Here is a 22,692-nt window from a genome sequence, read left to right on the forward strand (position 1 = left end):
TGCAGCGGTTTTGAGGCCAGCATAATGGAAGGGGGGACAACATCTGGCCTGATCATCATTGGAGTTGATGCAAAAAGCCCACTTTCCTGCCTTAAGCCATGACTTGGGACACTGTTCCCTGGCTCTGCCTCCCTGCGTGCTGGGCTGTCCTCTCTCCCTAGGGGAGCAGGGGTGAGCCCCGTTGCCTCCTGGAGGAGGCAGCTCTGTGAAGTCTCCTAAGGTAGCTCCTCCTGTTCTGAGTACCCTCTCGGGGCCCTCGGGGAGGGACTGTGATTAGGCATCGGTGGTGGAGAGTGGGTGATGGAGCGAGTCACTGGGTCGGGGGCTCTCGGGCACCCTAACTGGGCCTGTGAGTCACCTCTCCCTGACCTCTGCTTATTCATCTGTGGGAAGGAGAAGCAGCACCCAGTGAGCTCTTGCCGAAGTGGAGAGCGGAGGCAGCAGCGGCGCCTCCAGCTCCAGCGTGGTAGGCACCAGGCTGATTCTTCCTGGGAACCCTCACTGCTGTGGCAAGTAGCTGCTATTTGTAGTTTCACAGATGAGCAGAGAGAGTCTGAGAGAGGTGAGTTACCACGGAACCCAGATCAGGGTACCAGACGGCCCTGCGGTCCGCTTCCTGGGAGGCGGTGGGGTAGAGAGGGATGTGCCGGGGGTGCCCGGGGAATTAAACCCTGGAGCCGCTTGTGGGGCTTCCTCTTCTCTCTTCCCCCTCTGTCTCCTGGATTACAGCCTTGGAAGGCTGAGTCTGGAAACTGGAAGGGCCGGAGCTCTTGGGGTCTGGGTCCCCTCCCTCCTGCGTGTCCTGCAGCCCTTTCTTGCTCCCCCCAAGACCTCTGCAGGGTGGTGGGGAGGCTGTCTGAATGGACTTGGGGCGTGGGGTACATGCAGGTGCGCCAGGGATGAGCATCCCGGAGGGAGGTGTGTGCTGCCCCGTGAAGCCTTGAGCCATAGGCAGTGTGGGCTCCGCGGAGAAGCCGAGGTGGGAGCTGAGCGGGGGAGGGAGGAATCTGACTGCAGAATGGTTAAGAGTACCGCCTTTGAAGCCAACCGACCTGGCGCGGAGCGCTGCTGCTTTCTGGCCGAGCCGCCCCAGTAAGTTGCTTCACTTGTCTCCTCATCTGCAGAACGGGGTGAAGGTTCGTGCTGCCTGGGCCTCTTCTTGGAGGGCTGAAGGGGCCTTTGCGTCTCTTGCTCTCATCACAAGGCCTGGCACGGCGCGGCAGGGCAGGAATCCCACCGCGTCCGCCCGACTCCAGGGCGCACCGTCTGCCATGGCGGACTCTGGAGACGCAGAGGACACCGTCTGGGTATCACCTTGGGGTCCCCTGGAGGCGGGGCGGCAGGGGCTGCCCGGGGATCCCCGCCAGCCTGGGAGCGGCCCGCAGCGGCACCCTTGGCGGCGCCCCCGCCCCCGCGCGCGGCTGGGCAGGCTCGGCAGGTCCGCGCGCGGGGGCAGGGCCGGCGGCGGGGATTGGCTGGCGCGCGCGCCGCCCCCTCGCACACCGCCCGGCCTGCGGGCGGGGAGGGAGCGCAGCCGGCAGCTGGCCGCCGCCTCCTCTGCAGTGCCTCCCTCCGTGCGCTCCCTCCGGCGGGGATAATGGGAGGCCCGGCGGCCGATGCACCAGAGGAGGCCGGCCGAGGTGGGGCGCGCAGGGCCCGGAGGGGCGCGCGGGCAGGGCCGGGGTCCTCGCAAGTCCCGGGAGGGCTCAGAGAGGAGAAATGAAAACAAAAACACAGTGGAAGACGAGGGAGCCCGTCCGAGGGCCGCGGCTCTGGGCGGCAGCTGGAGGCAGGAAGATGGTCTCCGCTGGCCTTTCTTTCTGACGCCCCCTGCCCTGCGCGCTCTCCCCTCAGTCCTTCTCGTGGTGCTGGGGCCTCCGCAGAGGGACTTTGCTGCTTTCCCGGTACCCGCCCGGCTCACCCGTCTCTGGCTTCTTTTGCAGGTGGAAATAAAGGCTGGTGAAGGAGCGGGCCCGTGGGGACAAGGGGCGGCTGTCAAGGTACCCTGTGTGTGTGTGTGTGTGTGTGTGTGGTGTGTTGGGAGGGGGTTGAAGTGTCTGACTGGATTGGATAAAAATAAAGGGTCTCCTCTGGTGATCCCTTAATCTCCCACTGTGTGTGCAGCAGCCGCTGAGGGGGAGGGGCGGCGGGGGTGTGGGCGGCCAATGAATTCTCAGGCCTGTGTGGGTTTTGTTTGGATTCTTTTTGCTTTCTCAGCTGGATGGCTTGGGTGCAGTTGGGGTTTGGTTGTTAAACTGTTTTTTTTTTTTTTTTTTTCCTAAAGACATGTAACCCACTCTCCACCCCGCCTCTGACAATCTCTCCAGAATGTCGCTGGCACTGTTTGGTTTTCATCCAGTCTGCAGAAATCCCGGGGGTGAGGGGTGGGGGGTTTGACGGGGAGGGGGAATTGCGCTCTGAGTCTGAAGCTGATAGGGTGTCATTAGTCATGCTGCTGTCACCATGGAGATGGCTGGAGAGGAGGTGGTGGGGGTGAGGATATTTTGGGTAGGGTGGGGGCTGATGCAACATCATGACTGGGAAGCCAGCAGGCCTCTGCTGTTACTCTGGGCACGCTTGGGTGTCTGGGGGTCTGGGAAGGAAGTGTTCCCAGGTGGGTGGAAAGCAGAGAAGGGGCCCTGAGCTGCTCCATGTGGCTGTCTGAAGGCATAGGGCTGGGGTATCTGGGGCAGAGGGGGTGAGGGTTGGGGTGGGGGCGTGCTGGTCTTTCCTAAGGAACCACGGATATCCCTCGCAGGTTGGCAAGGACCAGATCCATAGGTTTCCCTGGGTTTTGCCCTGTTCTCTGGACTGGGGACTGCTGTGAGTTTGGGATTACTCAGCAGTATCATCTGCTGACCCGGGGTGGAGGAAATAGGGAGATAGCTCCTTGTGGCTGTCTCTGAAGAACAGAGAGCCTGGGAAGGGGCAGGCTCTGTGGGACTTTGCCTAGCAGGGAGGCAGTCTGTTCTGCCCTAGCTCAGCCTCCCCTGGGCCTGGGCATCCTGGGAGCTGGGGGAGCCTGGTTGCTTGGGTAGCAGGTGGGTGAGCTGCTCGTGTCCCCAGATGCTCCTAGCCTCTCCTCCCTGGAAATCCTCTGCCGGCTTCTTGGGAGTGCTGTGGGAAGCTCTGTGAGGGTGCTGGAGGTGGTTCCTTGCCACTTCACTGCCTGGGAGGGGGGTGCTCAGCGTCCCCACACGGGAAGGAGGTGCCTGGGCAAGGCTGCAGGAGCCATCATGAGGCTACTCTGACTGTCCCAGGGAACTTTAGAGACGAAGTGCTTGGGGGCAGGGCACAGTTTGACTTCTGGGCAAAGGAGAAGAGCCAGGTGGCATCAGCTCCCCTGGGGAGCTGGCTTGATGAGGCTGGAAGGCTGGGGCCGTCACCCGGGATGAGCCTGCTGGAGGGCCCAAGGCAAGCAGAGGTCGGTGGGTGCTGCAGCTGCTCTGGGTGGGGAGGAGAGAGCCGTGAGCTCACCTCACGCGGGCTCATACCCATCAGTGCTCTTCTCCGGATCAGAATCCCCAGGTTCCACCTCCGCTTCCTCCCCTGGCCTCCCACTGCTGGCTGGCGAGTTGTAGTCACGGAGCGCTGTGGCAGGGCTGTGGCCAGGGAGATTGTTCATGGAGTGACCTGCTCTGCCCCGCAAGCCTGCAGAAAGCAGGACAAGGGGATGGGGACAGATGGGCTCACGGAGGGGGCGGCTCGCTCCCTCCTGTGTATCGCCAGCCTGGTTAGCCAGAGTTTCCCTCTCTGCCGGGAGAAGGGACTGCTGGCAGGTTCCTTGACTCCGGAAAGCACCCCTCCTGCCGTGGGGATGGTTCTCCCTGGCAGACCTGCTTCTCCAGCTCGTTCCAAACATGTTCTCCGTCGCTCCTACCCGCATTCTGCAGGCCAGGGCTAGAGGCTGGGTTTTCTGCAGGCTGGCTGGAGGGTCCCAGCCTCAAGTGTTGTGGGCGTGTGGTGGGGGCTACCCGAGCTGAGCGAGCATCTGGAGGAAGCTCCTCCAACAGGTTTTCCTTCCTCCTCCTCCTCTTCAGATTAGGGCCTGAGCTGGCTGCGTTTTTCTGTGTGTCTGAGCTTGTTTTCACTGTTGAGTTGTTCGAGGACTGTAGCTTCCTCTTAGCTAAGACACTGCCCAGTGGGCATTAGATCTGAGCCTCCTTCCTGTTCCTGGTTCTACCCCCCACCCCACACACAGGATTTTCTTCCGTGGCAGTTTGCCGTGTCCCCTGTGTTCGGGGTGAGGCAGTTTTGCCAGATCTCTTCTGTTACAAGATTCTGAAATAAGAAGTGCTTCCGTCCCGTGAGGTCAGTCCAGGACTCTGGGACACAGAACAAAGGGGGGTCTTGCGATCTGTGTGCTGTGGGACGGGTGCAGGATGAGGAAGCCCTGTGAGTGCTGTATGGCAGCCAGCGGGCATGTGCCTGCCGACTCCATGTGCTGAGCCCTGCAAGGATTGCAAGAGCGTCCGTGAGGGATGCACGTGTGTGGTGCCCAGCAAAGCACAGACTGATTGTGGCGAGTGCAAGCGGTCCCCTTCTTGCCTGGTGTGTTGCATGTCTCCCTGTGACGTTCTGGGGAACATGCCATGGCACACGCCATTGCTGCCGCATTGGCAGCCCACATAGGAGTGAGTGCCCAGTGCCTAGAGCACCAGGCCGCCCTGCTTTGCGGCTCCCACGCTCTTACCCCATGGGAACCCTTGACTGGCTGAGGATGTCTGGAAACTGTTTTGGGACTGTGCCCAGGATCTCTGCCTTCTGTCCATCCTTTTGGCCACTGCAGAAATGCCCCGCCACTGGGATCTGTGCTCTTTCACTGCACGCACTGGGGGTCGCGCCACTATGCTGGCTGGCTGGCTCTTGCTTCTCTCCAGCCCTTGGGGAGGGGGCAGGAGGAATCCCTTCTCTCAGAAGTGCATTTACAGGAGCTGTGAATGTGGAGATAGGCTAACAGTTACAGCAGGAAAGAAATCAACCAAGAGAGTTTCAGGGTTGGGTGGAATCAGTGAGTGAGTTTTCTTTGTGTGTAAGAGCTGGAGCTGCGTCCCAGAGCTTTGCTCCACCTTGTTGACCCCAGCCCTTTTTGGGTGACATGGGAGACGGGGGAGAGCTTTGCAGATAGCTGAGCTCAAGGGAGGGTCTTCCTGTCCATAGTGATCCAGGGACCCTGGAGCTGCCCCTCGGGGACCACTGTGATGGCTGCAGCAGGCTTCTTGCTGGGCTGCGTGAGGAGGGGCTTGGGCACCCAGCTCCCTCCAGCTGCAGATGGAAATGGGCTTTGTGGACTTGCCAAGTCCCCTCCCATACCCCCGAGGCTACAGCAAATGGCTCGACCGGCTGGGGGCGGGGCAGGGAGTGTGGGGCGGGGCTTTGGCTTGGCTTGGCTTGGCTTCTGGGTCTCCCAATCCTCTTAAGTCCTCTGTTTCTCACCCTGACCTCTTGGGCTTTTGGCCTTGTTTCCTCTCCTGCCCAGACATCTGGCAGTCAGCTGAAGACTCCCTGTTCCCAGCACCTCTGCAGTTCTGAGAAGATGGCTTCCTTGTGGGGTAGTTTAGCAGGCCTTTAGGCAGACGGGTGGTAGGCCTGGCTTGGATGATTAAAATGTGTAGATGATCCTGCTCTGCGGGACTGTGACCCCATCCCCATCCACTCATCTGTTTCTTCCTCTCTTTGTCTCCCAACCAGGTCCTGACAAGTTAGAGAAATCGTTATTATTTGATCATTACAAAACCATTGGAAGTGAGAGACACTGACTAAACCACCTAAAATCTACCTAAAATTATAACTCTAAATGGGAACACCAGCCTGGCAGTCTTGGTCTTTGTGCAGTGAATGTTTTCAACCCTAACTTTGTGTTTGAGCACAAACTCTGTGAACTTGCACGTGGTGAGCGAAGCCCCTCCCCTCAGATGTGCCCAGGTCTTTACGTTGGCTTCCTCCTGGCTCAGTGGCTGGGACCTTGGACGGAGAATCCACTTGCCAAGCTTGTGTTCGGTCACGTGGTGTTTTGGGAGTCTGGAGGTGGGATCAGAAATGAAATAGCTGGGACAGGAGCTTAGTTTTGAAAGGAAGATGGTTTTAGATGCACTGGGTTTGAGGTTCGGGGAAAGCTGGGTGGAAACACTGTCCCTGGCAGTGTGCTGTGAACGCACAGTTGCGTTGCGAGTCCTGCAGCCCCTGTTGCTTCAGGGGGCACCAGCAAGGCCCACAGGCTGGGAGGGAAAGAGGGGAAGAAGCACAACTGTCTGGCTTCTGGCTTCCTCCTTCCTGCTCTGCTGCAACTCTCGCTTCTGTCATTAGCCGCGGGGAAGTTGTCTGGCGTCTGTGAACTCTGCTTTCCCAGTAAGGTGAAGCAATTGCCTTCCCAAGTTAGTTTTCCTCCATTCCTAAGACGTTGCAAAACCGAACACGGTCCTCCCTTGTGCGGGGGATTTCAGCCCCTTCCAAGCTGGTCTATGAGCCATTCAGCGAGGTGGGTCCCGTGAACGTGCGCTTGGATGTCAGAGCCACGGATTCTGAAGGCCTTATCTTGGTTTCTGTGTTGATGTTGCGATGGACTGGGGACAAGCAGGTCACAGGCCAAACCCTGCACAGCAGTGCTCTTGAACTTGTTTCAGGGGGAACATAGTACCTCTGTTTTGATGGCTTCCCACCCTTTCTGGATGTGACTTCCTCCCTCTTCTGCCTCACTGCCTTTGGGACAGGGCTGCTTGGAAGAGTAGAGATCTTTCCCAGAGATGCCAGTGTCTTAGTTTCTCTAGGTCAGGATGCTCCCACGTTCCCTTTCAGTGCTGCAGGTCTGGGAGTCGGATGCAGGAGCGTTGGGGCCTTGGGAGCCGGAAGGGACAGGCGTGTGTGTATATACAGCATGACTTGGAGGGAGAATTCTTAAGGCTGGGGCCAGTTCTCCTGTGTGTGCTGATGTGGACAAGGGCCTTGCAAGAGACTAAAACTACATGGCCACTGGCAGGGCACCTTGGATTTTGAGCTTTTCTCACCCAGTGGCTGTTAGTGACATAGAAGTGTAGCCCTGTTTTCTCTTGGATCACAAACTTCACCTGAATTTGAGCATCTTCTCTCTTCATCTTGCTGAGGATCTTTGGCCTTTTTGAGCTGGTAAAGACTAGACAAAAAAATGTAAAGGCACTAATATCAAGGGAACAGTGGGGGAAGGTAATACTGCCTTGCCACAAAAATATTTAATAGGCAGATATCCTAACAATAGGGTGAGAGTCCAAGCAAATTCTGGTTACCTCTGTGGCTTGGGGCCCTTGTGTCCTTGGTACTTAAGCAATTGGAGTTCTAGTATTTTTCACTGTAATCCTAACCTCACGGGCCTTATGAAGGGAGTGAAGGCACTGAATGAAGGGTTTATGATGCCCTCCTCTTCAGGGGTTTCCCTGTTGTCCCCACCGAGGCTCCCCAATCGTTACATCCCAGGGGGTCTGTTTTCTTGGCCTGAAGGGCCCTGGTCCCAGTCCTGCTAAGCAGATAACGTTTACAGCTCTGCTACCTTCCCATACTTCAGGGAGGTTCCATCTCGGATTCCCCACGGCCATGGTGCAGTGGGGAGGAGAACTGGGGCCCAGTAACTGTTGGAGGTGGGGACAGAGCCTGGAAAGGGTTCTGGGCGGAGAACTCTGAGTCCCCAGACTCATTCCCTCTGCTGTGCCATTTCCCTTCTCAGACTGGGTGCCGAGGGCCCCCTTCCACCGCACCAGGCTCTGCTGGACCCGGCGAGGCGGACTGCCTTCACAGTGTGTCCCATTGTTGAGAGACGCCCTGAGCTCTGGGGAGGCTGCAGAAATGGGTCTTCAGTGGCATCGGAGACCGTGCCCAAGAGGTGTTTTTCCTGGCAGTGTGGATTCCTTTCTCTCCTCTGCTGTCCTCTTCCTCCTAGGACACTCCCCATGGCCTCAGCTCTTCCCCACTGCACCTCGTGTGCTCGGGGCTCGGCTCTACATCCTCCACAGAACAGAGAGGGCCTGCGTGGTGGGGGGTGGGCCGAGGGCTGCTTGTGTTGCTTCATCTAGGGGACTTACAGGATGTTCCTGGACCCCTGCTGGAGTGCACACAGAGTGGGGACGGCGTGGGGTCCTGGTGTTTGTGCTGGGGTCCTGGGCAGGTAGGCCTTGTGGCACCCTCTCTTTCTTGGCCTTGTTGCATTCCTGAGCTGGCTCCTACTTAGTGGTTGAGCTGTATGTTGACCTCTGCCCTTTGGCCTTTCCTCTCTGTACTGTATCTCCTCAGTTTCCTGTTTTTCAGCTGTGGGTTTGCGGAGGCATCATTTGGACCCTGGGTAGTAGTTAGGGCTTAGCTGTGGGGTTGTGTGGTTGGAGTGGCGTGTGTCTTGGGGCTGTACTGGCAAGTGGTCCAGAGCAGCTGAACAACCCGGCCAGGAGCCAGAACCCAGGGTTCTGTGTCCAAGCCCTGGGAAAGCTCCTCTCGCCCTCGTTGTCCAGATGCGGCTGCATCTGTGAGTGGTGGGGCACTGCTCCCCCCGGGTCTCTGCAGGGATCTGGATGAAGTGGGTTGTGGAGGAGGGCTGGAGGGGTGCCAGGGCACTGCAACCCTAACCACCTCACTGCTCCCACACCACAGCTTCCACCGGGACAGGCAGGGGCCATGCTTTAACTTGCCTAGAAGTTTCCAGGGACCAGTCCCTCTGGTTCAGCTGGTTCAATGGTTCTCAGCCCCCGACTGCCTCAGGAGCATCATTAGAGGAGCTTTAGAAAAAAGTGTGGCTGCTGGGCCCCTGCCCCAGGCAGTCATTGGTCCGGAGGGGAGCTGGGCCCAGGCAGTTGTCACAGCTTCCCAGGTGATTTGAATGTGCAGTTGGACTGGGTCAAGAGCAGCTGCCTTGTCCAATTTGGGTTTCTTTGTGTCTCCAATAGCCCAGGTTTCTCCAGAATATTTTTTTTTTCCTCACGCAGTTGATAATTTTAATGATAATCAGTACAGAATTTGGAAAAATAGACACTTCAGATGAAATGCTAGATTGAATGTTATAGTCCATGAGACTGATTCCTGAGTTCATAATCACTAAACTGAGAATTTAGAAGGGAACCCCCACTACAGCTCATTTGTTTTTTTTAATTTGAAAGACAGGGACCTTCCATCCTCTGGTTGACTCCTCCAAATGCCCCAACAGCTGTGGCTGGGCAAGGCCAGGAATTCAGCCCCAGTCCCCCACCTGGGTGACTGGAGCAGACTACTTGAATCATTACTCACTGCTTCCCAAGGTGCACATGAGCAGGAAACAAGTGGGAAATGCAGCTGGGACTTGAGTCCAGGCGCTCGGATATGGGACGCAGGTGTCCCAAGCAGGCTCTTAACCACTCTGCCCAATACCCCCTCCATTGCAGATGATTGAAATGGAATTTTCTGCTAGTTTTTAATTTTTACGAACTTTGAAGTGTAGCATATACACAGGAAAAAAAAAAAAACACATTGTGTATAGCTTGGCAAATTTTCAGAGTAAAAATAGGTGTGTCACCAGCACCGGGGTCAAGAAGTGAGGACCCTTGCCCACTCCCGTTGCCTGGAATTTCCGTGGCCTATGGGCCGTCAGATCGGGCAGCGATGTACAGCAGCGTGTGCTGGCTTTGGGTGAAGAGGGCTTCTGCTTGACTTGTGTCGGGAACAGCCTTAGACACCAGTACAGACGTGGGCGGGTGTCACTGCGGCACAGGGCAAAAGAACCCTGCAAACCTCCCAGTGTCCCCTTCTGTCACCTTAAGTTCTTTTTCTACTTGGGTCTTCGTGTGTGACTGTCTCCAATCTTGGGTGAATCCCAAAAAAACTTTCTTTGGTCTTTTTCTTAAAAATATTTATTACTTATTAGAAAGGCAGAATGATGGAGGGAGAGAGAGATACTGAGATCTTCCATCCACTGATTCATTGCCCCAAATGCCTGCAACACCAGGTTGGACTTGTTGAAGCCAGGAGCCAGGAACTCCATCTGAGTCTCCCAGGCAGGTGGCAGGGGCCCCAGTACTTGGACCATCATCTACTGCGTCTGAGGCACATTCGCAGGGAGCTGAATTGAAAGGGCGGGATAACCAGGATCAGACATAGGATGTAGGCATCCCAAGTGATGGTTTAGCCCACTGTGCCACAATGTCTGCCCTGTATTTTCTTTTTTGATTATACAGGTAATAAATCACCTTTGGAAAAAATTAGCAGAAATACAAGAGGAGGGAAGGAGAAGAATTCTTGTAATTTCAGAGTGCAGAATTCCTCCAGACATCATTCTGTGCTGTACGACAGGTCGCGTGTGCCTTAGTCACAATGCATGGGACCAGAAGTGTTTCAGACTTTGGAGGATTTGTATAATGTACCAGTGGAGCAGCCCTAATTCCAGAAGTCTGAAATGTTGCAAACTTGGATTTTGGAGCATTTTGTGTTTGGGGATAGGGGATGTTGAACCTGTCTGGTGGTTATAGACATGGAGACCTACATTACTGTCCACGTTACCCTGCGTGACCAGCACTGCTGCTGAGTGTGCACCGTGTGCAAAGAGTTTTTCGTTGTTCTCTTCCTTAATTCTTGTGGCAGCTCAGGCAGGTGGTGGTGTCCCCACTTCCAGATAAGGAAACAGGTTCAGGCCAGGAGCTTGAGCAGGGCCGGTGTTTGAGGAATGGGGCTGGGATCGAGGGCAAGGCTGTCTGACTTGAGCGTGGGTGCTCTTGTCTGTGGGCTGCTGCCTCCCTCCTAGGACCGTGCTTCCACGTCACATTCATTTGCCAAATACTGAGTAGAGGATGTCTGTCTTTACTGCATGAAGGGAACTTGTATTTTACTCCTAAGCCTGGTATTTGCTGATTGTTTCTGGTCTTCTGATTGCTGATTTGAGGTCTTTACTGTGTTAAAAATGGTTTCATTCCACTTTATTAACAAGTTTGTTTTCTTGTTAGTAGTCAGCATGGTTTGATGATCAATAGATATTTCTTCTTTGCCCGTTATAGAGATGAGTTTCTTAATATTGAATGAGCTTTGCATTCCTTGAATATACCATACTTGGTAATGGAGTGTATTTTTTGATACCCTGTTTGATATGGTTTGGTTTGTTTTTAAAGAATATTTGACTTTTTTAAATATTTATTTGAAATGTAGAGTTAGAGAAAGTTATTGAAAAGTTAGAGTTGGCTGGTTCACTGCTCAAATGGCTGCAACAGCTGGGGCTGAAGCCAGGAGCCTGGAACTCTGGGTCTTCCATGGGCTACCTCCCATGGCTTGCTTTCCCAGGCACATTAGCAGGGAGATGGATCAGAAGTGGAACAGTGGGTACTTTAACAGGTGCCCATATGGGATGGTGACAGCCTAACCTGCTGTGCCACAATGGTGGCCCCAATATGATTTCTTTTTTCTTTTTCTTTTTTTTTCTGACAGGCAGAGTGGACAGTGAGAGAGAGACAGGTCTTCCTTTGCTGTTGGTTCACCCCCCAATGGCCGGCGTGCTGTGGCCGGCGCACCACACTGATCCGAAGGCAGGAGCCAGGTGCTTCTCCTGGTCTCCCATGGGGTGCAGGGCCCAAGCACTTGGGCCATCCTCCACTGCACTCCCGGGCCACAGCAGAGAGCTGGCCTGGAAGAGGAGCAACCGGGACAGAATCCGGCGCCCCAACCGGGACTAGAACCCAGTGTGCTGGCGCCACAGGCAGAGGCTTAGCCTATTGAGCTGCGGCGCCGGCCCCAATATGATTTTTTTTTTTTTTTTTTTTGACAGGAAGAGTGGACAGTGAGAGAGAGACAGAGAGAAAGGTCTTCCTTTGCCGTTGGTTCACCCTCCAATGGCCGGCGCGGCCGGCGCACCGCGCTGATCTGAAGCGAGGAGCCAGGTGCTTTTCCTGGTCTCCCATGTGGGTGCAGGGCCCAAGGACCTGGGCCATCCTCCACTGCACTCCCGGGCCACAGCAGAGAGCTGGCCTGGAAGAGGGGCAACCGGGACAGAATCCGGCGCCCTGACCGGGACTAGAACCCCGGGTGCCGGCGCCACAAGGCGGAGGATTAGCCTGTTGAGCCACAGTGCCGGCTCCCCAATATGATTTCTTAACATGGAAGTTTTCCTTCTATATTTGAGTTTGACCTATAAATTTCCTTCTGAGTTTTCATTGTCTGATGTTGGTATTAGAGTAATAGTAACTTATAATAGATTGTGAAACTCTTACTCTGTGCTGTGGTACAATGTGAATAGCAGCTTAACTAATAATTTCACTCATTACAAATTTGAAAAATTTGATGAAACCTTCTGAACTTGGTATCTTTTTTGAGGCACGAGTCTTTGCTAATTTCTGGTTCTTCTCCCCCACCCCCTGCCATGACTTGGTGTAGAACATTTACTTTGGATTTTCCATGGAAGCCATCCAGCTTCAAATTTATTAGCATAATATATGTTGTTATTGCTTTTCAGTCTGTTAGTATCTTGAAATATTTTAATTTTCTTCATTTCTAGGTGTTTTTTTTTTTTTTTTTTTTTTTTTTTTTTACTCCATAGCTTTTTCAGAGTTTTATGTAATTGAAAAGTGTGTGTATTTGTCAGTTGTGCTGTTTTCTAAAGTGTTGATTTCTCTTTGGGTTCATATCAATTGTTGTCTTTTTCCTTAGATTCGCTCGGTATGTGTGTCCCTTTTCTAGGTCCTCAGTTGGATTCTTAGAACGCTTCTTCCTGTTCTTTGATAAAAAGCATGTTTTAAAATATGACTTTTTCACTAAGTTCAGTGGTGGCCTCATTCTCTAAGTTGATAATTTACGTCTGTGGGAGCTTTTGGACAGAAAACCCAGCATGTGAATGCCAAGTCCCGATTTAACCTGCCCACCCTCCCTCCCAGCAGGGCCCTGAGAATGTCTGCTCTGGGAAGGTTGTGGCCATGGCTACGATGTAGCGGATGTAGCGTGGCAGCCATGCAGGGCTTGGTTGCCTCCCAGGCTCCAGGTGGGACCCTCAGTAATAGCGAAACAGCTCAGCAACAGGAACTGAGGACAAGTTTTTCCTTTTTCTTTTCTTTTTTTAAATTAAGCCAAACTGGTTTGAATGTATTGCCTAGAATGAGAGTTCGTCCTAAAGCCAAGTGGAAAGTTTAGTAGTGGCATTTAGAAAAGCCTCGTGCATTAGCACTATAGGAAATGAAGCTGGAAATGTAGAAGCTGGGGACAGTGAGGGGTGGGGGTGGTACGCTCGGCCTGACGGAGCTAGGCTAGGCTACAGGTTAAAGTCTTCCCACTGCTTTCGTGCCCTCTAGAAAATAATGGGGTCCAGTTGCTGTCCTTCAGGCTATCATGAGTGTCCTGGAATGGAGGGAATGGTAGGAGGAAGGGGGCCAGGAAAACCTGGGTGGGCACCACCTCCAGCTCCCTTAGAGCACATGGTGCCATACAACAGTGGTGCCCGCTGGGAAGGCCCAGCCTGCCTCTCTGGCTGCAGCAGGAACCCTTGTGGTCCGAGGGCGCCCTCTGAACTTGTCTGAACTCGTCCAATCCAGCAGAAGTGCAGGGAGATGGTGCAGTACTATGGGGGCATAGATTCTCCTGCCCCGGAACTCGGCTCCTTAGCCATAAGGGCCTAGGGAAAGGCTGGACTTTGAGTTCAGCCTGAAAACCAATAGTGTTAGTATTCTTCTTTCCTTCTGAATAAAATGGAAAGGTGCTTACATCTTAAATACAAGTAAAGTATACCCAATTAAAGAAGTAATATAAAGGAATACTTGGAAGCTGAAAATCCTTGTTTCTTTTCCACCTTTCAGTGTTCACTATTAATAATTTCATCCATATCATTCCAGACTTTAAAGTAGGTACATAAACTTATTAACCTTCCCCCAGCAATGTGTTTTTTCTTTTCTTTTTTTGATTTATTTTATTTATTTGAAAGAGTTAGAGAGGTAGAGACAGAGAAGTCTTCCATCCACTGGTTCACTCCCCAGGTGGCCGCAACGGCTAGAGCTGCGCCGATCTGAAGCCAGGAGCTTCTTCCAGGTCTCCCATGCAGATGCAGGGGCCCGAAGACTTGGGCCGTCTTCTGCTTTCCCAGGCCATAGCAGAGAGCTGGATCGGAAGAGGAGCAGCCGGGACTCAAACTGCCGCCCATATGGGATGCTGGTGCTTCAGGCCAGGGCTTTAACCTGCTGTGCCGCAGCACCAGCCTCCGGTAATGTGTTTGTACCATACTTGATTTTGAGTCATCTGTTAGTCACTTAATGACGTGTTGAAGACATCTTTCCTTCCACCAGTTTGCTCCCCAGATGTCTGCAACAGACCAAAGCTGGGAGCCTGGAACTCCATCTAGGTCTCCCACATGGATGTCATAGGCTGTCTCCTAGGATGTGCATTAACAGGGAGTTGGGATGGGAAGCAGAGCAGTGGGGACTTGAACCAGGTACTCCAGTGTGGGATGTGACTTAACCCACAATACCCGCCTCCTGGAGGTTTTATTGTTTGGAGAGGGGGTGAGACAGAGCTCCCATCTATTGGTTCACTTCCTAAATGCCTGCAGTGGCCAGGCCCAGGCCAGTGAGGCTGGGAGCAGGGAATTGGATCGAGATCTCCCACATGGGTGGCAGGGACCCAACTACCTGCGTCATCACCTGCTGCTTCCCAGGGTCTGCGTTAGCAGGAAGATGGACTTTGGAAGCTGGGAATTGAATCCAGGCAGTCTGATATATAGACATCTTAACTGCTAGACCAAACACCTGCCCTGGAATTTTTTTTTTTTTTAATGTATTTATCAGGCAGAGAGATGGAGAACTCCCATTCCCTGGTTCACTGCTCAAATGCGCACAACAAACCTGGGAACTGGGAATTCAACCTGCATCTCCTCTGTGGCTGGTAGGAATCCAAGCTCCAGAGCCATCGCTGTTGCCTCTCAGGGTCCTTACCAGCAGGAAGCTGGAAACGGGAACTGGAACTGGGCATCAGACCAAGGCTCTGATACTGGACATGGCATCCCAGCCAGCATCTTAACTGCCAGGCCAAACACTAGCCCTGAGGTTTGATTTTTTTTTTTTTTTAGTGCAATCAGAATTCAGTTTTTTGGCTTGTTTTATTTTAGATATTCACATCTCTGATGTGAGATTTATTTTTGTGTATGGTGTAAGAGGGGATGGAGCTTTTCCTAGATAAAAAACCTATTATCCCTAGTCTATTTATTGAGTATTTAGTTTCCCCAGTGGTTTATAATTCCATGTTAAGCATCTCATAAATACATCACATCCCTGGGTGTTCTAGGACCTCTCTCCCGTTCTGTTGAATTATTTGTCTGATTCTGTGTCCGTATTTCACTGTTTTAGTTACCGCAGTTTTTATGTAACAATTTGGTTTAACAAATTTTTTTCCACGATGGGTTTTTTGCCTTTATTTGTTGCATAAGTGTATAAGCAACTTGTCAAGTTGTATGAGAAATGTTGGGATTTTCAGTTGGAATCACATGGAATTTATGGATTATTTTGAGAACAGCTAGCTTTATATTGGGTCTTCCCGTGTATCTTCACATTGATTCTAGTCTCTGTGTGTGAACATCACAGTTTTTAAGTTCCCTCCGTGTCTTAGATACTTCTTGCGAAGGTTCTGCTTGGTGTTTCGTGGCTCTTGCCATAACTGCCGTGAATGGGGTCTTTTCTGTTGCACTCTAACCCATCTTGCAGGCATGTTGGGGATGCCTCTGTCCTTTGATGCTTGCTCTGTTTTGCCACCTCTGACGCTGCCCTGTCTCTCTCTCTCCCTCAAGTCCCTGTAACACATTGTCTCTACCTCTGTGGCAATACCGTAGTGTCTGGGTCAGAGTTCCTGGTGCCGGGGTGTTCGTCTTGTCAATCCCATGTCCTCGTATCTGGCACAAAGCCTTGTGTGCAGTACATCCTTCTAGTAAGTGCTTGTGGAATCAAATCGATGAGAGACACAGTGAGCCTCACCCCCGCAAAGCGGGGTAGCCTTGGGCCACCGTGAGGAACAGAACCTGAGCCAGTTCTGGCTCTGAGCCTGGAGGCTGTGATCCAGGTAACAGATGGGGCACCTGCCATGTCCTCACGGGCGGAAAACTGTTCTGGGCCATTTTCCCACATGCAGACCCAGGGAGGAGGACACCTCATTAGGCAGGGACCCACAGCCCACTTGTCATTAACCCTCATTAGCGCTCACGAGTCGGGACCACTGCTTTCCTGGGTCCTGACCACTTGATGGGAAGCACAGAGCAGACACCTGCAGTGACACCTGCAGCGACACACGGCTAGGGTGCGGCTTCCTCAAGGCAGGGAGCTGAGCTGGCACAGACCATGGGGGAGCTGGTGCCTCCCACTCCTTTGCCCCCAGGCGTGTCCTCACTGAAGTTACTCGTATCAGCGCACTGCTGCTTCCCACCGTGCTTGCCTCTTAAGCTGCTGCTTGTAGCTGGGGAGTGAGATGTGTTGTCTGGGCCGTGCTGCTCTGTCCTGCCCCCTTGGCCGTCCTTCCAGATCCTCGGGCCCCTGGGCTCCGCTGCCTCAAGAGCTAGAATGGGGCTGGAGGTGTCTGCCTGCCCAGGAGGGCTGGGTTCTCCCGGACCTGTGAACAAGAGACCCTTCTCGTCCCTGGGGCATGGGGGCTGGGCACTTACAGACCTTGTTAATTAAGAAGCCAAGATTGCTGCCTTACGACCTGCACATTAAGCAGTGGGGCGGGGACTGAGCCGCTTCCCAGTCTTTCCTATTGGCAGTGCATTGGTGGGTGTGACCACAGCTGTCACTCAGTTGGTGGCCCATGCTCCTCCTCCCTCCCCTCCCCACTTGCTCATCTCCCATGCTCAGGACAGCAGGGAGATGGTAACTTCTTTGGCTCCTCTACTGGCTTCGTTTAATCCCGCAGAAACACTGGCAGCGAAAGCGTAGCCGAGAGATGTTAAGGACCAGGGAGGGAGGTGTGAAGTACTCCCTGGGCCCCCTGCTTCCTCCACCTGAATCTCCTCCTCTGCTCTTGGTTATTACCCCAGGGGCGGGGTGTTGGGAGGCTCCACTTGATGGGTGCCCCTCAGGGCTGAGAAAGGCATCCCCTTCAGGTAGCCATGACTGTATGGCTGCTAAGCAGACTGACTGATGGGCTCTGTGGACTGGCGGAGTTGTTCCAAGTGCCTTCTCCCAGAACAGAGCATCGTCCCATGGCACTGGGCTGGCTGCTCCGGGCTTCCGCTAACCTGTTGGACAAAGCCCGTTTCCTGTCTCCCATCTCCTCCTCTGACTGTCCCCCTGCCCCAGCTGTGCAGTACGGGAGGGAGGTAAAAAAAGACTGCTGTCCGCTTTACGAGGCTTCATTCACTCGGTGTCTGCACCACTGGGGCTCCTCTTGTGCATGCTCATCCTCACCCCCAGAAGAGTTCCTGGGGGGATTCTCGAAGGGCAGCTTGTGGACCACCTGCTGGGAATGAGGTCCTAGTCAGGGCTGAGCTCTGCTTGGGGGAGCTGGGAGTCTGCGCCAGTAGCAGGTGATGTAGCAGGTGACTCCTGTGCCCGCTGGAGCACGAGAGCTGTGGGTCTGTGGACTGACCTAACAGAAGGGGCTTTGCTTAGCTGGCGCTCCCAACACTCGGTCAGCATTGGAGTACTTTGAGAAGGCCAGGTGTTTTTGCAAAAGTGTAGAAATTATTATGATTAACTATGATCAAAATCTGGAAATGGCTGAAACCTTTTTGCTCTTGTCTGTTGAAAAGAATGCAAGTTCACTGAGAAAACAAAGTTCAGATAAACAGAAAACATTTCAAAAATATAATTTTTCCACTCAGAACTCCTGTTAATATTTCTAGGCAATCAACTTTTTCACATTGTAAATGTCTTCATTGATTTTTCTGCCCCCAATTATCAAAATAACATGTTTATGATAAACCTGTTTTCTAATTGGTATAAAAATTGGTGTTAAATGTTTTGATTTGCAAATTTTTATTGCTTGTGTTGTGATTTGAGTTGTTTTCTTTGTGAATACTTTGTGATTTTCTTTGCCTAATTTTCTTTTGTATAGTTTTCTGATGAATTCATAAGAGAGCTTCATATTTTAAAGTTAATAACTTTTTATCATACTTTGACATATATTGGCTTTTTAAAGAAATTTTTTGAGAGGCAGAGTTGGAGGGAGAGTGTGTGTATGTGTGTGCACATAGAATCTGTTTAAACATCTATTTGGAAGGCAGAGTGACAGGGAGGGAGAGACAGATTTGTCTGCTGCTTCCCAGCTGGCATTGGTCCAGGTCAAAGCCAGGAGCTAGGAACTCCATCCAGGTCTCCTGTGGGTGGCAGGGGCCCAGTCTTGGACCATTCTCTGCTGCTTTTCCAGGCGCATTAGGGAGCTGGACCAGAAGTGGAGAAGCAGGGACTTGAACTGGTGCTCCCGTATGGAATGCTGGCACCACAAGCTGCAGCTTAACCTGCTGCGCCACAACACTCGCTGTGTGTCTTGTATTTTTTTTAATGCTTGGTTTTGCTTTATTTTGCCAAACTTTTTTTCCCCCTAAGACTTATTTATTTGAGGGGCAGAGCTAGAGACTTTTTCCAACCACTGGCTTCCTCCCACAATAGCCGCAACAGCCAGGGCTGGTCCAGACTGAAGCCAGGAGCCTGGGTGGAACTCCATCTGGGTCTCTTTCTCTGGGTGACGGGGGCCCAAGCACTTGGGTCATGCTCTGCTGCTTTCCCAGGAACATTAGCTGGGAGCTAAATTGGAAGCGGAGCAGCTTGGGCTCAATCTAGTGCTTGAATGGGATGCTGGTGTTGCAGGTGGAGGTTTAACCAGCTGTACCACTGCCCCTTTTAAATATGTTCGTATGACATAGTCACCAGTAGTAAATCATGTGTGTATGTATTTTGGGATAGGGGTGTGTGTCAGGCAGTGCAAAAACAGGTCTTGTTATTGCAGATTTTAAGAATCAAAGGAAGGTTTGACAGAATCGGGCCAGATCAGTGCTTCTCACAGATAACCTGGGAGTGATTCTTAAAATGGTACAGCAGTTCTGGTGTGGGCCCAAGACTCTGCATTTCTGACCTGCTTTCAGCAGGTGATGCTGCTGCTGTTCGTTGGACCACACTTGGAGTGGCAAAGGGCTGGAAGTTTCCAAACCTGGCTGAGGAGCGTTTTGGAACTCAGAGTTTCCTAGGCTGCCTCCTGGGCGATGTGGGGCTGTGGAACTGGGGCCGCCTTTCTTGGGTTTTCCACACCGCTGGATTCCCTGTCTGTGTGTACAGAGGAGGAGATGGTACTTGTCCCACGAGGATCGGGAGAAGTTCAAGAATAGAACAGCTCAGCTGCCAGGCCTGGCGCCTTTTGGGGGGTTGGTTCTCTGACAGATGTTTCCCTGGTGATTGAGATTTTTCAGTTTCTTGCTGAATACACTTTTCCTAAGATACTGTCCCTTTGTTCACATTTTCAAAGGTTTTGGTAAAGCACATTATGTCCATTGTCTTTTTTTTTTTTTTTTAACATTTCTAATGTTTGCTTTTTCTCTTTAAAGTAACTTATCTTGTCAACGTGTTTGTTTTATTGGTCATTTAGAGAGTCGTCTCTTGGATATATTTATAAATAAGATCAACTACACTTTGGGTTCTATTTCTGTCTTTACTGATTCATTTTTTCCTACCTTCCTGTGTTTTTACTTTCTAACTTCTTGGATTGAAACCTTAATTTTCTGCCTTATTTGCTGGTGGTATTTATGGAAGCATGAATTTTTGTTACTTCTCTCTCTGATATTAGTTGATCTTTGAATCTGCAGTTGTGACTTTGTTTTTTCTCTTGACCCTCGAGTTGGTTGGGGCGGGGGGATTTGCTTAGGATTTCCAGATGTCGTGTTTGTTTTGGTTAAGGAGGGCCTGAAGGCTGCCTTCCCTGGGCCCTGCTGCCTGATCTGGGCTCCACGTGGGCCTGTGTGTTCGTGGTTAGAGCTGGAGCATGCATTTTGCTGAAGCTCCGACTTAGCCCTCTGGGGTGTGCGTGAGAAGAGCCGTCTGGGCCCTGTGCGTGTTGGGGGGGGGGGGTCTCTGGAGGAAAGGGGGTGGTGATCCCTGGTCCAGGCTGCCTGCTGTTCCTGGAGACCGTCCAATCCACCTCTTCCTCACTTGGCCTCTGCACCCTGGCGTTTGTCCAGGGCCTGGGGTGGAGTCTGGGGCTCACCGTCCTGTTGGCACCGGCAGGGACTGCCTGGGACCGCCTGTTGCTTACACAAAATGCCGAGAGTGCTACCTTTGCACAGAAGCTGGGTGACATCAGTGGTGGTGTTCTTTACATTTTTATTTTGGTATAATTTTAGAATTTTGGAACAGGAATTGTATGAAGAATTCTTTACTCCGTTTCCCCAGTGTTGACATTTTATTACGTTTGCTTCATTCTTTTCTCAATAATTTTAATTTGAACCACGGCGAGCACGATGCCCCTTGCTGTCCCGGAAGGGTGGGCTTTCCCGGGTCCTGGTGGTTACGGCAGAGAGTGATCACAGTCAGGGAGCTGGCGTGGACGCGGCGCTCCTGGCTGCTCTGCAGGCCATATTCAGGTTTTGCCACTTGGCACGGCCTCTTTGGTTGGAGAAAGACCCCAGTACCACCACCACTAAAAACACCTTGCATTCAGTGGCCAGGTTTTTTTTCTTCTTTCTTTTCAAGTTTGCTAGAATCTGGAGCAAATGCTTAGGTTTTCCTGACATTTTTAAAAGAATCTTTTTTTAATTAAAAAAAATTTTTTTTAAGCAGAGGGGGAATTGGAGGCCCAGATAGCTCAACTGATTTGCCCAGGGTTTGCAAGAGGCTGTCTTGGAGGAGCTGGAGTGGGGAATGTGGTCTCGGAAGCTCCCAGCCATATCAGCTGCCAAGTCCTGGGATGGGGGAGGTGGGTGGGGCCCAGCTGGGGGTGAAGGGGGGAGGGAGAGGAACTTCCTTCTTCTCTCTCCCAGGCCCACCCCACCCCTTCGCTGGCTCATTTGGTGTTGGCCTGCGATCAAGGCTATAGCTGTGGAGCGATGGACTTTAAAACTGGTCCAGCCACTGCCTCTCCCTGAGACCTGGGCGAGGAACAAGGAACACAGCCTTGGGTGGGGCCCAGCTGTTGCTTTCCAAGGAGTAACACCTTCAGGTTGGGTGTGTGGATTCCAGCACCACCCCCCACAACTCTGTGGGTCACTAGCTGGGAGGTATTCATCCCCAGCCAGAAGTGGGGGCCTGAAGATTGCCCTGAGGTTGGCCAGAGGAAGCAGCACCTGCTCAGTGGCCCCAGGTGGCCCTGCGTGGGAATCCCCTCTGAGGTTCTGTAATAGTCGTGTACATCAGAGGGGGATGCTTGCCAGGTAATTGACTGTTAGGTTATCTTGCAGGAGCAGATACCCCTGGTACTATAGGTATCCAAAATGTGATTTTTTTCCCCCAAACAAATGGTTTGCATGTAGCTTTCTAAGTGCTTGTTTCCTACTTAGTATACATGCGTTGTCTCATTTACTTATTTGTCTCATTCATTTTTACTGAATCTTGCAAGCTTCCCCCCATATAATAAGGGCCTTTGAACCAAGCTGCTGTTGTCATGTCTGTTACATGTGACCAAGCTTGCTGACCGCCTGGTTTTAGGTCGATGATGCTTGGTTTTGGGGTTGCATGTGCAGAGCTTACTTCTGGCCTCTCCGGAGTTCCCACCTCACCCCCGCCACTGCGGGCCCCAGGGCAGGCGCTGTGCTGTCTTGGTTTGATGGAAAGGCGTGCCAATACTCTGCCAGAGAGGGAACCCCTGCTGTTTCCACTCATGCTTGGGACCCAGTGGTGGCATGAGGGAGCGAGTGCTGCTGGCGGGGGGAATTCACTCACTGCTGCCGTCCTCTCTCCGTAGCTGACTCCGGCTGCCCCTCCTTGAGCAAGTGTTTGGTTTCTGCCTTTGTCGGAGGAGCTTCTTAGAGAGATGGAGGTGAAGGTTTTCCCTGTAGTACTTTTTTTTTTTTTTTTTTTTTAGTTTTGTGCAGCTAATCATAGCACAAAACTGATTGAAAGTGTGCATGCAGTTCAGTGGTTTCTGGTGTATTCAGAGTTTGTATAACCAACAACAGTATCCGTTTCAGGAAATTTTCTTCATTCACAAAAGCATCTTTGGAGCAAATGGCATTCACCTCCCCTCTGCTTGCCCCAATCCCCTCACCCCTGGCAACCACTAATCTACTTTGTGTCTCCATGGATTTGCCTAATCTGGACGTTTCGTGTCGATGGGATCATGGGCTATGTGGCCGTCTGCACTTTACTAGCTTACTTAGCATAGTGCTTTCAAGGTGTGCCTAGTGCTGCAGCATGTGTTGGTACCTCAGTCCTGTTTCTGGCTGCATAGTACTCCAGTGTACACATGGCCACATGCTGTTAATCCATTGATCGGTTATGGCTGTGTGAGTTATTGCCACTCTTTGGCTATTAAGATGACTGCTGTGGACATTTGTATACAAGTTTTGTGTGAATGTGTACATTCTTAAATTGAGCTGTCTTATTATTGAGTTAAAAGTTTTTAATACAGCTGTGCATCCCTTATTGGGTACATGATTTGCAAATACTTTTTTCCCATTATGTGGTGTTTTTTTCCCCACTTTCTTGATGATGTCTTTTGGAACTCAGATTTTGTTGATTTTGATTGATCTAGTTTATCTTTTGTTCTCGTTACTTGCTTTTTTGGTTTCATACGTAAAAAGAAAACATTTGACTTGCAATAATGATCTGTGCCCATATTTTCTTT

At 52.1% G+C, this 22,692-nt stretch overlaps 1 protein-coding gene across 1 annotated transcript in view; it reads left to right on the forward strand.

Annotated features, from left to right (window-relative positions):
- The window catches only part of TET3 (tet methylcytosine dioxygenase 3), a 110,025-nt gene that overhangs the window by 12,094 nt on the left and 75,239 nt on the right, over nt 1–22,692 (forward strand). The window contains 1 exon segment of the mRNA XM_062209679.1: nt 1,944–2,000. Within this exon segment, the coding sequence (XP_062065663.1) occupies nt 1,944–2,000 (57 nt within the window).

This window comes from Lepus europaeus, chromosome 13 (genome assembly GCF_033115175.1).
Source record: "Lepus europaeus isolate LE1 chromosome 13, mLepTim1.pri, whole genome shotgun sequence".
Taxonomy (NCBI): domain Eukaryota; kingdom Metazoa; phylum Chordata; class Mammalia; order Lagomorpha; family Leporidae; genus Lepus; species Lepus europaeus.